Raw genomic sequence first — 17,829 nt, 5'->3', positions numbered from 1 at the left:
TCTGCCTTCCCTATATCTCACCACCAAAGACAGATAAAGGGTGGGGAAAATTATTCCATACAAATGGAACTGGGAGACCAAATAGGCATAGCTATCCTAGTAGTTGACAAAATAGACTTCAAACCAAAAATAGAAGAGATAAGGAAGGTCATTCCATCAATACTTATCAATAGAAAAATCCATCAGGAGGACACGATATCTATAGTGGTGCACCCCTCTAATCCTAGTACTCAGGAGGCAGGAGCAAGAAGATCTCTGTAAGTTGGAGGGCAGCCTGGGCCACACAGACCCTGTCTCAGAATATAGATACATACATACATACATAACCATACGCACCAAATATGGGCAAACATACTTTCTAAAAACACTATTAGATGCAAAGCCACAGAGTAGGCCTAATATAGTGATACTGGGTGACTCCAGTACCTTAGTTTCACCAGTAGATAGGTCATTTGGACAAAAACTAAACAGAAACACTGGAGCTAAGGTTCATCAAAAATACGATGAATGTAACAGACATTTATAGAGCATTCCTCAAAACTGATCAAATATTAAGCATAAAGCTAGTCTCAAACAAGTTTAAGAAAACTGAAATAACGTCCTGTATTTTATCTGGCCAAAATGAAATAAAGCTGGATAGCAACAGCAATAGAAAGTATACAAACTCACGAAAACTAAATAATATACTACTAAACGATGATATGTCAATGATGGAATCAAGAAAGAAACCTAAAAATGTGACAGTTTATAGTGGCAAATGTATCAAAACTCTTAAAGTAGGCCATAAAGCCTTAGAAAAACAAGAAACCCTGAAGAAGTAATAAAAAACAGGGCACTAGTCAATGAAATAGAAAGTTAAAAAATTACAGGGAATCAGTGAAATGAAGAGGGTTTTCTTAGAAAAGATAAAATTGTCAAAACCCTTAAAAATTAACAAGAGGGCTGGAGAGAAGGCTCTGTGGTTAAGAGCACTGACTGTTCTTCCAGAGGTCTGGAGTTCAATTCCCAGCAACCACATGGTGGCTCACAACCATCTGTAATGGGATCCGATGCCCTTTTCTGGTGTGTCTGAAGACTCATAAACATTAAACAAATAAATTTAAAAAATTAACCAGAAGACCCAAATTAATAAAATCGAAAGGTGAAAAGGAACGTATTACAATAGATTGCAATACAATTCATAAAACTATGGAGACATACCTTAAGAAAGCAAAACAAGTTTGCTTTCAACTCACAGAAATTTGCCTGCCTTCTGCCTTCAGAGTGCTGGGATTGTGCCATCATGCCTGGCATCATCCAAACTTTTTATGAACCTAGTTATTCTAATACCAAAATCGGGTAAATACTGCACATACACATGCAAAAATTAGGCTGATCTCTCTAATCACTGTAAATATAAAAATCCTCAATAAAATACAAACATCACATTGAAAAGCCTTTATCATGACCATTTTGACTATTCCAATGATACAGGGATGATTAAACACATATAATTCAATAAATGTAATTCATAATATAAATGAGCCAAAACTCAGAAACCACATGAAAGCCATAGAAAGGCTTTTGACATAACCAACATCCCTTCAAAACCAGAATCACAGAAAGGCTAGACATGGAGGGAGCATACCTCAATATAATAAAGGCTACATACAACAAACTTATAGCCAACATCATACTAGAGAAAAACTCAAAGCATTTTCACTAAGATTAGGAATAAGACAAAGGTTTCCATTCTTTCTACTTCTATTCCATACAATGCTTGAAGATAGACTAATACAAAAAGAGAAGGGATACCAATAGGAAAAGCAGTATCTCTTTCAGATGCTACCAATCCTATACATAAGAGGTCCTAAAGAATCCAAAAAATTCGAGCTGATAATCATGTTCAGCAAATGACACACAGAACCCAAGAATAAACTTAACCAAGGATATTAAAGATCTCTATAATCAAAGTTTTAAGACACTGAAGAAATAAGGGATACACTTATGTAGAAAGGTAGAAAGAGACCCCCATACTCATGATCAGAAGAATATTGTGAAAAATGGCCACCCTTACTTAAAGGTCCAGAAATATACAAGACACAATCAATCAGATAGTCAAAACAATCCTGAGTAAAAATAAACACTGCAGAAGGTAACATCACACACGGTTGCAAATTATATTAGAGCAATATTAATTAAAAACAACAGGATACTGGCATGAACACAAAGACCAATGGAACAGAATTGAGGACCAAGAGAAAAGTCGATGGAACTACAATTAACCTGAACTTTTACAAAGATAGCAGAAATATTCACCGGAAAAAAGAAAAGATGTTTAAAATGATGCCAGGAAAACTGACAAATGAAATTAGATCTTACTCTTTCACAATGCACAAAACAACTCAAAATGGATCAAACCCCTCAGTTTAAGACCTGATACCCTGAAAGTTCTAGAGGAAAAGATAGAATACATATTTCAACTAATGGGTACATGAAAGGACTTTCTGAATAAGACTGATCACACAGGAAATAGAGTAACAAACGAAAGAAATTGGAGTAAATAGATGGCCTAAACAATTGGAGAAAATCCTTGCCAGCTATTCATCTAACAGGATTAGTGTGTAGAATATACGATGAACTAAAAAAGCGGAACATGCCAGGCGGTGGTGGCACATGCCAGGCGGTGGTGGCACATACTTTTAATTCCAGTACTTGGGAGGCAGGGGCAGCTGGATCTGAGTTTAAGGCTGGTTTGGTCTAGAAAATAAATTCCAGGACAGGAAGACCTACACAGTGAGACAATGTCTGAAAAATAAATGAATGAATAAATAATATAAAAAGAAAACCAACGGCCGGGCAGTGATGGCACACACCTTTAATCCCAGCACTTGGGAGGCAGAGGCAGGAGGATTTCTGAGTTAGAGGCCAGCCTGGTCTACAGAGTGAGTTCCAGGACAGCCAGGGCTAAACAGAGAAACCCTGTCTCCAAAAAAAAAAAAAAAAAAAAAAAAAAAAAAAAAAAAAAAAAAAAAAAAAAAAAAAAAAAAAAAACCAGAAAAGAAAACCAATGAAAAAAATTTTATGTGGATCTGAGCTATTTCCATCAATTTTGACCAGGCTGGCCTGGAACTCAGAAACCCACTTGCCTCTGCCTCCCAAGTGCTGGGATTAAAGGCATGCGCCACCCCACCCAGCATATGTGAACCTTTTTGACTACTATTTTCTCTCAGGCATCCTTTTTTTCCCCCCTGAGACAGGGCTGTTGCTGGTTTTTGGTTTTTTTGTTTGTTTGTTGTTTTTTGTTTTGTTTTCTTTAATAGCCCTGGAATCACTTTGTAGACCAGGCTGGCTTTGAACTTGCAGACTGCCTCTACCTCTTGAGTGCTGGGATTTAGGGTGTGCACCACCACTGGCTCACATGCCATAAATTCACTGGTTTCTTTTGTGGGTAGCTCTATATAGGATTTCTGTCTATGTTTTTCTTTTGAAGTATCATTTGACATTTTATTTTATTTTATTGTTTTTTGGTTTTTCGAGACAGGGTTTCTCTGTGCATCTCTGGCTGTCCTGGAACTCACTCTGTAGACCAGGCTGGCCTCGAACTTAGAAATCCGCCTGCCTCTGCCTCCCAAGTGCTGGGATTAAAGGCGTGTGCCACCACCACCTGGCGACATTTAATTTTTAATCTTTTTCTTCTTTCACGGTTTTTGTTGTATGCCTTTGGTCATGATATATGCATTTAGATTTTATAACTCTCTCTCCTACCCACTTTGAGACAGGATGTTTGTATGAAGTCCTGGCTATCTTGGAACTTACTATGTAGGCTGGACAAACTCACAGAAACCCACCTGTCTGTCTTAAAGTGCTGGGATTAAAGGTGTGTGCACTTTGCCTGACATCTTAAGCTTCTTGCCTGTAAACCCTTCTTGGTTTTTTTTTTTTAAAAGATTTATTTATTTATTGTATGTATATGAGTGCACCATAGCTGTATGGATGGTTGTGAGCCATCATGTGGTTGCTGGGAATTTGAATTCAGGATCTTTGCCTGCTCTGACATAAAGATTTATTATTATTATTATTATCATTATGTCTTCAGACACAATAGAAGAGGGCATCAGATTTCATTATGGATGGTTGTGAGCCACCATGTGGTTGCTAGGATTTGAACTCAGGACCTTCGGAAGAGCAGTCAGTGCTCTTAACCACTGAGCCATCTCTCCAGCCCCCTTGGGTTTCTTAGATTAAAATTTCTCCTAAAGCTGTGTATTTCTTGCTTTTGGTGTTTATTCCTTTTAGTGGTTTGAATGAGAATGGCTCTCCAATAGGTTCATGTTTAAATACTTACCTGGTCCCCAGCTGGTGGGACTCTCCCTGGAGGATGAGGAGCTATGGCCTTTTGGATAGGTATCACAGGGTGGGGTGAGGTGGGGGTGGGCTTTGAGGCTTTAAAAGACTAGCATCATTCCTGGTGTCTTTTCAACTCTAGTGCCATCCACTAACTGCCTATTACTATGCTCCCTTGCCATCATAGTCAGACTCTAACTCTCTGAAACTGTGAGCCCCAAATTAAACACATTTTCCTATAAGTTTGCCTTGGTCATGGTGTCATATCATAATAGAAAAGTAACTAAGACAGCATACAAAGTTCAATGAAAAAATTTTCCAGTTAATGCTTCTTTCCAGTTCCCTTATTTCATTTCAGGCCTATTCAGCCATGAAGTTTCCCTAGAGCCTGCCCACAGGCTCTGGCAGCAAGTCTTCCGCCTCCCTCAGGCAATGACCACTTTGGGCTTTGGTTCCCCACCTAGAAACAGAATGACCACTCTGCTAAACTGCAAAAATCCTGGCTAGCAGCCTCTATAGCCATGGAAAGGGCTGCCCTCAGAACTCCCTCACCACGTCCTCTCCCCTCTCCATCAACTGGGACCAGAGGCTTCTACTGTCTTCTGGCTTTTTGTTCCTCAAATTGGCAAGTTATGCACCTTTGATGACAAAGCCAAAGAAACTTAAGGTTTCTAGGGAAACAGAAAGCTCATTCCTGGCAGTGAACAGCATATGATGAGAAAGTGTGAGGAACTGGCCTGAACACACCCTAAGTATTCAAGAGCTGAGGGCTGAGTTCTGAGTGGCTCTGGGCCCCAATATGGTTCCTGCTGACAGGGCACCCAGGCTTTCTCCTCACCATATAGTGCCAACAGTTCCTGATGATGCTACAGCTGGAGATCTTGGGTTCCTCTTGGCAAGTGGCTTGACTCCAGAAGTAGAGGCCCAGAGAGGTAGTGTCTGGGAGGCAAGCCCAATACTGGGCCTCTCTAGCCATTTCTGCAACCAGGAGATAAACACCAGTATCCTTGGGAATAAAACTAGAATCTCTGCCCTTTCAAGAACACTGTTTATACAAGGTCACATCCTTGCCTGCTTTTATATTGAAAAATATGAGCCATATAGTGTGCTGAAACTAGATGAACCCAGAGGCAACTGTGCAAGCTTGTTAACTCCTGAAGGGACAAAGATGGGGCTAGTTAAGCCAGAATTATTCTTTCACTTTTCAATATCATTTCCTTTGTTCCTAATTGAATCCCAGTTAAGCATTCTACTACAGATCACAACCCTCTCCTCCCCCAAATGTGGATATGTACCTGCATACAAGGCCGTAAATAACCCTCTGCTGTGTTACAAAGGCGTAGTCTCTGGTCCATGTCTGAGTAACCTGGGTAAACCCACAACCCCATCTTCCAACTTCCTGGTACTTCTTGGCATGAACACATGAAGCCTAATCATTTGTTTGGCTGTTGTGTCTTGCTCATTTCTCTGTCCTGGTACCTGTACCAGCCTGGTGTCCAGAAGACAACTGAGGGCACCAAGGAACCTGGAGACTTATGAACACCAGAAAGTGACTTTGGGGTTGGTAGCTGTGGCTCCCTGGGAATAAAAATCACCCATTTGATACCTCCCACCACACCCATCATCCCCAGCAGAAAGCAACCAGACTGGGTCTCCTGCTGTACTAATGTATTCCATCTTTCAAAAAGAAAGACATGATTTTAATATTACTTAACAATATGTTAAAAAAGTAGCCAGGCAGGCCTCCGTGTTAATACGGTTGTACGCTCTAGAACAGACTTGATGGTGTGAGTACTGGGTGGGTTTCTTGTTTTTAACGTTCTCATTCTGCAAGGGGTCTTACACAAGCTGGCTACAAGTCAGGGGGTCAAACACAAACAGCGCAACGTGTACACTCAGAAACAGTAGATTGTGAAAGAGGACAAAGGAGGCCTGCCCGCCCAGCCCGCCTTGGGTGGGACACAGGGCACATGGGAGCTGAGGGATGACTGACACCCTGGCGGGGACAGATGACAAGACAGGTCGAGATGCAGAGGCGACAGAGCCACGTGGATGATGCAAACTCGTCTCTGGCCACGGCCCAGGCCTCTGAGGCCGTGGTGGTGGAGGAACTGGCGGGAACTACTGTTCCATTCCAACAGCACAGAGCTACAATCAAAGAAGTCTCACTCACAGACTACACGCACACAAGCTAACAACGCAGGTCGAGCAGCAAGTTCTCGGTCTCGGGGTATCAGGCCACAGCATCCCGCCCTACACACCCTGGGTGGGTACTGAAGCTCAGGGGAGCCAGTGAGGGGCTTGGCTCTTGAGTGGCGCAGCCCAGCTGCCTCCCACACATCCCTCTCCAGGCAGTCCTCATTCAGTGGGCAGCAAAGGTGGCTTTCTTCAAGCTAAAGTTGGACCAGTTGATGGATAGTCTTTGTCGGTTCTGTCTTGCAGAGTCCAAGCAGAACCTGCCAAAACAAAAAGGCAAATTGTCACAGGACAGTCTTTACCCAGACTGTTAACAACCAAGCCAACCTAGGATTCTTGCCAGCAATTCACTATGGAGGCTCACTGCGGTTTGAGCCCAAAAGTCTCCATCCTTGTAAGAGTGGTCCCACCTTCAGACCACTGGTTAAGTGGCTTGTGTATCTTCTGGTGTTGTCATCTGATACTGTGTTTAGGAGACAGCCAGGAAAGTGTAAGAAAAACAGCATTTACTGTAAGAAAGGGAGAGAGTTTACAAATACTACTCAAAGGCTCAAGGAAACCTCATGTGTCCACTGAGAAGAGCTGACATCAGCCACTATTATGCCTGAAAAGGTCCTGCTATTTCCCTATCCCAGAGGCTCCTTGAGAGTGATGTAGATTCTGATGTGCTGTCTAACCCACTACCTAAGTCATAGCCTGCCGCCCAGAAGGAAGAACTATTGGACAGCACCAGGCCAGAGATCACCACACAAGAGGCAGGATTCCAGGACAGTCCTGCAGCAGGTCTCTGCATAAGCTCACTTAAAACAACAAATGTGTTCAGGGTCAGCTGGCTCAACCTCCACAGCTGAGTTTCATGAAGGAAGGCACAGTGGGGTCAATGTGGATGGGTATGCAGGAGAGCCACAACAAGGGTCATAGATTAACACCTTGTGCCACAGGTGCTGCTAGGAAGAGCAGGTGCTAACGTAACTGACCAGGAAGTGCTACAAGCTTCGTAGATACTACAGTCTGTGGCCATCTCATGCCCTGTCTCAATGACACACAAGCAACCAGGGCCATACAGACTCAGCTGATGTCTCTGATGTTCATGTGAAATAACGTTTAGAGAGTAAAATCCAAAGTTTGTGTAATTTTTGTGTGTCTGAAAATATATGTTTCCCTGGGGCTGGTGAGATGGCTCAGCAGTTAAGAGCACTGACTGCCTGGTCTACAGAGTGAGTTCCAGGACAGCCAGGGCTACACAGAGAAACCCTGTCTTGAAAAAACAAAAGAGCAGTGACTGCTCTTCTGAAGGTCCTGAGTTCAAATCCCAGCAACCACATGGTAGCTCACAACCATCCATAATGAGATCTGACGCCCTCTTCTGGTGTGTCTAAAGACAGCTACAGTGTACTTACATATAATAATAAATGAATCTTTAGGCCAGAGTGAGCAGAGGTCCTGAGATTAATTCCCAGCAACCACATGATGGCTCACAACCATCTGTACAGCTACAGTGTACTCATATACATAAAATAAATAAATCTTTTAAAAAACCTCAACTCCTTCAGTGTATACACTCTCTTAGCTCAGGAGGAGTCAGGCACACAGGAGCAAGGGCAGGGTATGTCTGACCCATAACCTACAGCAAGTGGATGGCATCAAGGGCGACAGCTAAGACTAAGTGTTAAGTGGAGGTTCTAGACTGTGTTAGACTTACTCACAAAGTAAGAACTTACTATGGTGAGAAAGGTCACAAACTCTGCCCTCTACTCCATCTGTTCTCTACATGAAGGTCTCAGGCTTGAATCACCTGCCAGCTCTGTGCTATGAGCCACAAACATTATAAACTAAATAGCTTTTGAAAAAGACAACCCTTTGGGAATGGAGAGATGGCCTAGTGGTTAAGAATGCATAACAGAGAACCCACAGTTGGTTCCCAATACCCATTTTGAGTAGCTCACAGCTTCTTGTAACTCTAGAAGAGATGCATTTGATACTCTCTTCTATCTTCTGTGAGCATAAGTGTACGTGTGCATGCACACATAGTATGTGTATACACACACACACACACAAATTTAAATAAAAAAATCTTTAAAAAGGACCAGCCTTTACCCTATTTCCTAGCTAACAGTGGTCAATTTGTGTATTAATGACGGAAAGAATATTTTTTTAAAAAATAATTTACTTTTATTGATGTGCACTGGTGTTTTGCCTACATGTATGTCTGTGTGAGGATATTGGATCCTCTGGAACTGGAGCTACAGTTAGTTGTAAAGCTGCCATGCAAGTGGACAGCCTCATCCACATCTTAGATCTAGAGCCATTAGGTTTGCCATAGCTGGACTGCATGTACTGAACATGTTTATACAGGTTCCAGGATGCAGAAGACTCGGTGAATGTCCCAATGTAGCCCTTGCTGTCCTGGCATTTGAATAAGACCTTAATACTCAGCACTAGTCTAGATGTACTGTTTGAACATCTGCTGAGTATGTCGTGGAGTCTAATGGTATCTTCACCACCATGGAGAAGGCTGGGTCCTACTCGAAGGGTGAGACCAAAAGGGTCATCATCTCTGCCCCTTCTGTCGATGCCCTCATGTTTGTGATAGGTGTGAACCACAAGAATCATAGAATACATATCTTTTACCTTACTGTTTCTTCTATTTACTATTACACTTGAGTTTTCTCTCTAAGGCCAATCTGTTCAGCTGACTGTCAAGTCTTACAATGGATGTGCAAATAGCACTACTGAAGCAGTACCATTCACTAGGCTCTTACTTATTTTGAGATGTGATCTAGCTTTGTTGAGTAGACTCAAGTGAGCACCCTGCTACAGCCTCCTGAGTAGAACTAGAGGTATGTATACCTCTGCACCCAGATTATGGCTCAAATAAGAAAAATTTCCCAGCTCTCTGTTCCTCCCTGTTCCAGAGACAGCCGCATCTTCTTGTGCAGTGCCAGCCTCATCCCATAGACAAAATGGTGAAGGTTGGTGTGAATGGGTTTGGCCATATTGGGTGCCTGGTTACCAGGGCTGCCTTCTGCTCTGCATGTGGCAAAGTGAGATTGTTGTCATCAACGACCCCTTCATTGACCTCAACTACATGGTCTACATGTTCCAGTATGACTCCACCCACGGCAAATTCACTGGCATAGTCAAGGCTGAGAATGGGAAGCTTGTCACCAACAGGAAGCCCATCACCATCTTCCAGGAGTAAGATCCCGCTAACACCAAATGGGGTGATGCTGGTGCTGAGTATGTCGTGGAGTCTAATGGCATCTTCACCACCATGGAGAAGGCCAGGGCCCACTTGAAGGGTGGGGCCAAAAGGGTCATCATTTCTGCCTCTTCTGTTGATGCCCCCATGATTGTGATAGGTGTGAACCACGAGAAATACGGCAACTCACTCAAGATTGTCAGCAATGCATCCTGTACCACCAACTGTTTAGCCACCCTGGCCAAGGTCATCCATGACGACAACTTTGGCATCGTGGAAGGGCTCATGACCACGGTTCATGCCATCACTGCCACTCAGAAGACTGTGGATGGCCCCTCTGGAAAGTTGTGGCATGATGGCCATGGGGCTGCCCAGATCATCATCCCTGCATCCACTGGTGCTGCCAAGGCTGTGGGCAAGGTCATCCCAGAGCTGAATGGGAAGCTCACTGGCAGGGCCTCTGTGTTCCTACCCGCAATGTATCCCTTGTGGGTCTGACATGCAGCTGGAGAAACCTGCCAAGTATGATGACATCAAGAAGGTGGTGAAGCAGGCATCTGAGGGCCCACTGAAGGGCATCCTGGGCTACACTGAAGACCAGGTTGTCTCCTGCAACTTCAATAGCAACTCTCACTCTTCCACCTTTGATGCTGGGGTTGGAATTGCTCTTAATGACAACTTTGTAAAGCTCATTTCCTGGTATGACAATGAATATGGCTACAGCAACAAGGTGGTGGACCTCATGGCCTACATGGTCTCCAAGGAGTAGGAAACCCTGGACCACCCACCCCAGCAAGGATGCTGAGAGCAAGAGAGAGGCCCTTGGTTACTGAGGAGTCCCTGTCTCAACTCGGCCCCCAACACTGAGCACCTCCCTCACAATTTCCATCCCAGACCCCCATAATAACAGGAGGGGCCTAATGAGCCCTCCCTTCTCTCTTGAATACCATCAACAAAGTTTGCTGCACCCTCCCTCCCCCCAAAAAAAAGAAAAAAAAGAGAAAAATTTCCCTAATCTCATTTCAGAAACATTTATTTTCTTCCAAATTAAAGGTTATATTTTGTAAGTAGTACTGAGAACCAAACCCAGGTTTCTCTCTGCATTATACCTGTAACCCACAGCCCCCTGATATTTAAATTTTTTACTCATGAAGCACTGGCTTTTCAGAATGGTGTAGAACTGGTAGCCAACTTCAGTTTTTCTTTTTTTGGATAAAAACGCCCATAACCCTACCTATGAAGAACTTCATTTCTAAAGCAATCTACTGATCTATCTTCTGTAACAAACCAGGCCCAGTATTTCCCGAAGCTGTTTCAGGGATTTTTCTTCTACATGGCCATCACAATGTCTCAGTGGAAGTCGTCTGCAACTTTGAAATGGGTAGGGATTACAGCCTCCCTTTGTACTTACTCTTCTGGGAAGGTATAACCAAGGCATCCTTACCCTTCTTGTAAACTGCAGCATACATGAACGCCTGAAATACTAATTCAGTACTAGGATGCAGAAGCCCTACTGACAGTCCCAGTGCAGGCCCTGCTGTCCTGACAACTCAGCGTCAGGTATATACCCCATCAGTTACCAAGCCACACTACTTTGGCTTCAGTTTTTCCTTCTCTCAGGAGTATCTTGGCTTTTCACCGCAGTAATTTCCTTGTGTTCTCTATAGTTTTACACATAAGTTTGCATCTGTGAACATTTTATTTCTTGAGTGAGGTTCTCAAGCTGGTCTCCAACTCACCATGTACCTGACAATGACCTTGAATAATGATCCTCCTGTCTCTATATCTCAAGTGCTGTTATTATAGGTATGAATCTTCCCCATGTCTGGACTGAATCCAGAGCAATCTACAAATGAGCTATACTCCCTGCGGCATAATTGAAAAACAGACTTTACTGAGCCTTAATTCATGAAAAAAAGCATGGCTAGCTGATACCAACACATGGCTCTATCCTTGTGGGTTACCTCAAAAAAGACACATTGTCACACATTTTCCTTGCCGTGTACTGCTAAGCCCTATCTTGATTCAACATCAAGAAATAGTGATAAAAGTCTGTCAGTGGATAAATTCACAGGTAATCTGGCAACACGTGTCTTGTGCTGGCCTGGTCACTAGGTATGCTGCTGTGGGAAACCTTACTTGATGCTGCATTACAGACAGGGTTCTTAATGGAGAGTGGAATTCTACTGGAGGGACATAACATTTTTTTGGTGATTACCAACAAAATGGACATGTGGGAGCTACTGAATTCTGCTCCTTGGTGTTACTGCACGGCTTCTTCCTCTCCATGACTCAATCACAAATTTATTCTAACATGCTTTAGAAAGATAAGTTCCATGATTGTAATGGCTAATCTTGGTTGACTAGATCTGGAACCAACTAAAACCCAAGCTGCTGGGTATTCCTATGAGAGATTTTCTTTACTGGCTCATTTGAGATAGGAAGACCCATGCTACACTTGGGCCATACATTTTAGTGGACATAGGGGAAGGAATACAGCCTGCTTACTCTCACTCTCGCTGGCAAGTCCATATATTTTGTTGAAGCATTCCTTTGCTGGTACTAAAAACCCAATTCTTTAGGATTCCTGAGTAGACTAAAGACTAGCAGTTCTCTATGAATGCTCTGCGACTCTAATACCAGATAGGAAAGCTGATACATCCAGTTTTGTGGCCTTTCCGCTGGGAGACAGCTGTTTTTGGACTAGGAGCACCCTGGCCTGTAAGTCACTCTACTAAATCCTCTTAATATATATCCATATTCATTCTATCAATCTTTCTCTCTTTTTTAAAAGAATTCTCATACAATGACCATTCTTAGGATTTAAGCCTACAGGTAAAATCTGGGAAATTCAATAGCTGTGAAATTCTTGTCTTTGAATAGGTTCTGTGGGTAAGGCCTTCATTAGTGTTTTGTTGTTGTCTTTTAAATTTTATGTACATGTGTGTTTTCACAGCATGTTTGTATGTATACCACATACATGCCTGGTGCCCAAGTAAACCAAAAGGGGGCACTGGATCCTCTGGAACTGGAGTTACAGTTGTGAACCACCGGAGGGTTTGGAAATGAACTCAGGTCCTCTCCAAGAGGAGACACTCCCTTCCTTATTATATGTATATATGGGCACATGTATGTCAAGGCACAAGTGTGGGAGTCAGAGGATAACTTGCTAGAATTGGTTCACTCCCTCTTTCGTGTGGGTTCTGGGGATTGAATTCAGGTTGTCAGACTCGGTAGCAAGTGCCTCTCTCTACCTGTATAGCCACTTAGTTGGCCCCTTTATAATATTTTTCCTTTAAAGCTCCCTACATTTCTGAGTAATAAGTCTTGTATAACCTCTGCTAGCTTCAGTCATGGGTAGTGCAGTGACTGGGTGCTTTGGTAAATGCTATCTGCCTCACTCTTACTTTCTGTCCTCTTCCCTTTCTCTGGAGGGAACCTGGGACCTCAAACAGCCAAGTAGGTTCCCTACCAATGAGACTAATCCCCAGCCCGTAAATGCTGGATCTATTTAAACTACAAGTTTGGATTATTGGTGGTGTAGAGAAAAACAAGTTAACTTTAACTTTTATACTGATCCCATACAACTAGCCCTTGTGATACTCTTTCACATTTACTTTGTAGACAAAAGACTTTATAAAATAGTTTTATTCCCTTCTGTCAACTTGTTTAAGCCTTCAGTTTCTTTTTTCTGTATTGGCTAAGAATTATAGCTAGAGGCTGTGCAATTTGGAAAGACCTCTATTTTACACATTCTTCTTCCTTTCCCAGGTAGGGAACAGTTATCTACAAAATTTTATTTTTGTCCTATCTCTCTGTATTAGTCTGGGTTCTCTAGAGGAACAGAATTGATTGTGTGTGCACACACACATGTTATTTATTAGAGTAACTTACAGGCTGTCATCTAGCTAGTTCAAAAATGTCTGTCTATGTAAAGCCCAAGAATCCAGTTCAGTCCACAAGGCTAGGCATTTCAGCCAGTTTTCCATATATGTCAGAATCCCAAAGATGTGGGCTCTAATGCTAGTGAAGGAGTGGACTTGACAGTGAGAGTGAGGGCAAACAGGCAAAGAGAGAGCTGCCCTTTTCCATGACCTTTATATAGGCTGCCACCAGAAGGTGTGGGCCAGATGAAAGGAGGATCTTTCCACTTTAAATAATTTACTTAAGAAAACAACCCCTCAGAGCTGCATCCATACACTTGGGTTTTAATTAATTCTGTATTAACTACACCTGGTAGTCAAACTTACAACCAAGAATAGCCATCCCACTCTTAGATTATACCAGTTTACCAGTTGGTTGGTTCTTCATTGGTCAATACTCAAGTTCTATTTGGTTTTTGTTTCGTTTTTGTGACAAATGTCTTATAAACATTTGTCTTGTCTCAAAAATCACTTGAGATCTGCTTACCTCTACCTCCTGAATAAAGGGATTAAAAAGACATGTGCCACAACTCTCAGCAATACTGTAGTCCTTTTTGCTTGTTTGTCATTTCTGTTTTTCTTTTGGAGCTTTTAAAAGACAATTTTGGGGGACTGGTGAGATGGCTCAGTGGGTAAGAGCACTGACTGCTCTTCCGAAGGTCCTGAGTTCTGATCCCAGCAACCACACGGTGGCTCACAACCACCGGTAATGAGATCTGACGCCCTCTTCTGGTGCATCTGAAGTCAGCTACAGTGTATTACACTGGAGTGTGCGGGCCAGAGCGAGCGGGGCATCCTGAGTTCAATTCCCAGCAGCCACATGATGGCTCACGGCCATCTCTACAGCTACAGTGTACTCATACACATAAAATAAATGAATAAATAAATATTTGAAAAAAAGATTTATTAATTTATTTATTATGTGTATGAGAACGCTATAGCTATGAGATGGTTGTGAGCCACCATGTGGTTGCAGGGAATTGAACTCAGGACCTTTGGAAGAGCAGTCAGTGTTCTTAACCTCTGAGCCATTTCTCTAGTTCAAATAAATAAATTTTTTTAAAAAAAAAAGACAATTTTGCTTTGTACATCAGGCTGGTCTTGAATTCACATTCCAGGTGCACAACACTACGTCTGGCTATTTCAAGTACAGCATTACAAATAGTATGCATAAATAAGTGTGTATACATTCAAACTTTTGTTTGTTTTTGTTTTTTCGAGACAGGGTTTCTCTGTGTGGTCCTGGCTGTCCTGGAACTCACTCTGTAGACCAGGCTGGCCTCGACCTCAGAAATCCACCTGCCTCTGCCTCCCAAGTGCTGGGATTAAAGGTGTGCGCCACCACCGCCTGGCTTCAAACTTTTTAATATCATCTAATACAGTGGTTCTCAACTTCTAGGTTGTGACCCCTTTAAGGGGTCAAATGATCCTTTACAAGGGTCACATATTAGATATCCTATATATCAGATATACATTATTATTTGTAACAGTGGCAAAATTAGTTATGAAGTAGCAACAAAAGTAATTTTATGGTTGGGGGGGTCACCACAATATGAGGAATTGTATTAAAGAGTCATATTATTAGGGAAGTTGAGAAGCATTGCTCTAACAGATACTTTTATTTTGATCTATATAATATGTTGTAACTTATTTTGATATTTGTTTTAAGGCAAAGTCTCAAGCTAGCCCTAAGCTGACCTACAAGTCACTATGTAGCCCAGGTTGGTCTTGAACTCAGTGATCCTTAGCCTCAGCCTCCTGAGTGCTGGGAATACAAATTTGAGACACTGCATCTGGGCAAAATTTTTGCTTTTATTTATGGTTACTGACATATGATTGTATTTACCATCTTCTTTCTTTTATAAAAGATTTATTTTTATTATTTACAAGTATGTGTGTCTGTGGAGGCCACAGGAGTTGCATCTCCTAGAGTTGTAGTCACAGAAGGTTTGATCAGCACCTTGTGGATGTGGAGAATTGGAATTGCAGTCCTGGAGAAGGATCACTTGATCCTTTTCTGATTGCTGAGCCATCTCTCCAGACCCATTTGTCTTTTTCTCAAAGATCTACTTCTTTTTACTTATATATAAGTTTGTATGTCTGTGTCAGGGTATATACATGCGAGTACAGGTGACCAACCCCTGGGTTTGTAGTTATAGGCAGTTTTAGATACTGACATGAATGTTCAGAGTTGTACCTGTGTCTTTGTGCTGAACACAGGTGGCTAGAATCAGAAGCAGCAGATTTGGAGAGGACCCAGGTTCTGAAGTGAGTTTGCTGATTCAGGCCCATCATGAGAACCACCACTATCAACTGCTCTTCGAACACATGGACATTGAAAAAAGTTAGTGAAGATGAACTGTGTACACCAGAGCGGTGGTATGGATGGCATGAGGTGGGATAGGGTGTGACTGTTTGCTTTTTGGCTTGTTACTGACAATTATCCAGGGTGACCAAAATGTCATGGGAGGGTCACAAGAATAGGCAAACCAGATAAGATTGGCAAACAGGAACCCACCAATGTCCTGACATGCAGGCCTTATGTTACCTTTTGAAATACTCCACCTCCCGCTCAGTCTCATCCATATCCACACTGTCCAGGTCGATGTCTTTAGGCAGAAAAACATCATCTGTAAAGTGAAGGAAAGGAGATTCCTCACATTATCAGAGTGGACATCTCACCAGAATAAACACAAAGAGTAAGACAAGATTCTGCAAAAGGCCAGGAAGGCAGACTGCTCTTGTGACTTCCTAGAGTTACTCATTCATGTGCTCAACAAAGCCATTCATTACTAGTTGTTCAAGGTCCTATCAACAAGACCTGCCTGCTGGAGAGAACCCTAATTCAGAACTCAAGCCTTTCACATCAGAAGTGCAGTCCTGCTTTATTCGGGGCACCAGAAGGTCACTAGTTGAGAGACATTTTACTTTGCAGAATCTCATTCCAGTCTGAGAATTTCAACTTTTCTTCCCTGTTGTGCCAGATCTGACTGGACACTGAGCTCCTTCCCCAAGCCTGGCTTCAAGTATGCAGTATTAATGAAAATGTAAAGGTAGAGGGAGCCCATACTTCTTTGTTAAAAAAAATGAACCTTAGTGTCACAAATAACCATCATCCTAGTTCTATCTAGGGACATTTCCACAGAGGCATAATTAGGGCACACCTCACTTGCCTAAGCGCAGCTACCACTGTGGCAACTCACATGACAAGAATACCAAGGACTGGGAGTGTCTATTCTGAAAAGCAACAAAGCCCAGGAGAGGGCCTCTGGGTATCTAAACTCAGAAGGAAGGAAAGACAAGATTCAGAGGAAAGACAGCCAATTATTCACAGAGGTCTCTATATACCTACACAGGGCTGCACTCCAGAGTAGACCCTACATTTGAAGATTCAAATAGCAGAAATAAAAAGCAAAGAAAGAAGATGGTATGGCAGTGAACCCGTTATTCTAGCTATTACAGCTTGGGTTACACAAAAACGTATTGAGGGAAATGGGAGAAAAAAAGACAAAACAGAACAAAACAGGGCCACTGCCAAGCTCTGACTACCTCGGTTGGATTCCCGTCGCACATGTTGCAGGACAGAACCAAGTCCTGTGAATTACCTACTGATCTCCATTGATGCACTGTAGCATGCACATGTACCCACACAACAAATAAGTGAATGTAAAAGGAATAATAAAGGATCAAAAGGAAAGATAAACATACACACATACACACACAAATCGAAAAGTCTATAGATCTTGCCCTGTCAGGGGAAGGCAAAATAATTATTGCAGGTGTGTGATGAGTGAAGCTCAGTAGCCTTTTCAGTCTCCGAGCAGGGGCAGTTGTAACTGCACACATACACTGAGCATACCAGTGCAGATAGTAATAAAACAGTATCTATCATATACTTTCCTCATCAGAATTAGCAGTCTCAGGCTTAGAGCCTGAGTTTAGTTTAGCAGAGTGTTTGCCCAGCATGCATGAAACTCTGGGTTCAATCAACAGTACTACATATGGTATATCCCTGTAATCCCAGGACTAAGAAGGTGTAGACAGAAGGATGAGAACTTCAGAGTCATTGTGAGATACACTGAAAGTTGGAGGTCTGCTTCAGCTACATGAGATGCTATCTCAAAAATATAAATGAGTATTTATAAAACTTTAGTACAAGAAGCCATATTTAATACTGAGAAC

At 42.4% G+C, this 17,829-nt stretch overlaps 1 protein-coding gene and 1 pseudogene across 3 annotated transcripts in view; one reads left to right on the top strand and one right to left on the bottom strand.

Annotated features, from left to right (window-relative positions):
* Window positions 1-5,979: 5,979 nt before the first annotated feature.
* Window positions 5,980-17,829, bottom strand: part of Fam193a (family with sequence similarity 193 member A) — a 127,467-nt gene continuing 115,617 nt past the window's right edge. For both annotated transcript variants that reach the window (XM_031341051.1, XM_031341052.1), the window contains exons 20-21: window positions 16,196-16,277; window positions 5,980-6,782 (exon numbers count right to left, since the gene is read on the bottom strand). In XM_031341051.1, coding sequence (XP_031196911.1) covers window positions 6,689-6,782; window positions 16,196-16,277 — 176 coding nt within the window. In that variant the 3' untranslated portion in view covers window positions 5,980-6,688. The remainder of the gene's footprint in view (window positions 6,783-16,195; window positions 16,278-17,829) is intronic.
* LOC116069988 lies at window positions 9,374-10,694 on the top strand (annotated as a pseudogene). Its single transcript, XR_004110242.1, has one exon. The product of XR_004110242.1 is annotated as a glyceraldehyde-3-phosphate dehydrogenase pseudogene (transcript).

The sequence above is a fragment of the Mastomys coucha genome, unplaced genomic scaffold (assembly GCF_008632895.1).
Source record: "Mastomys coucha isolate ucsf_1 unplaced genomic scaffold, UCSF_Mcou_1 pScaffold22, whole genome shotgun sequence".
In the NCBI taxonomy this organism is placed as follows: domain Eukaryota; kingdom Metazoa; phylum Chordata; class Mammalia; order Rodentia; family Muridae; genus Mastomys; species Mastomys coucha.
Note: the sequence above shows the minus strand (reverse complement) of the source record. Positions and strands in the feature narration are given on the sequence as shown.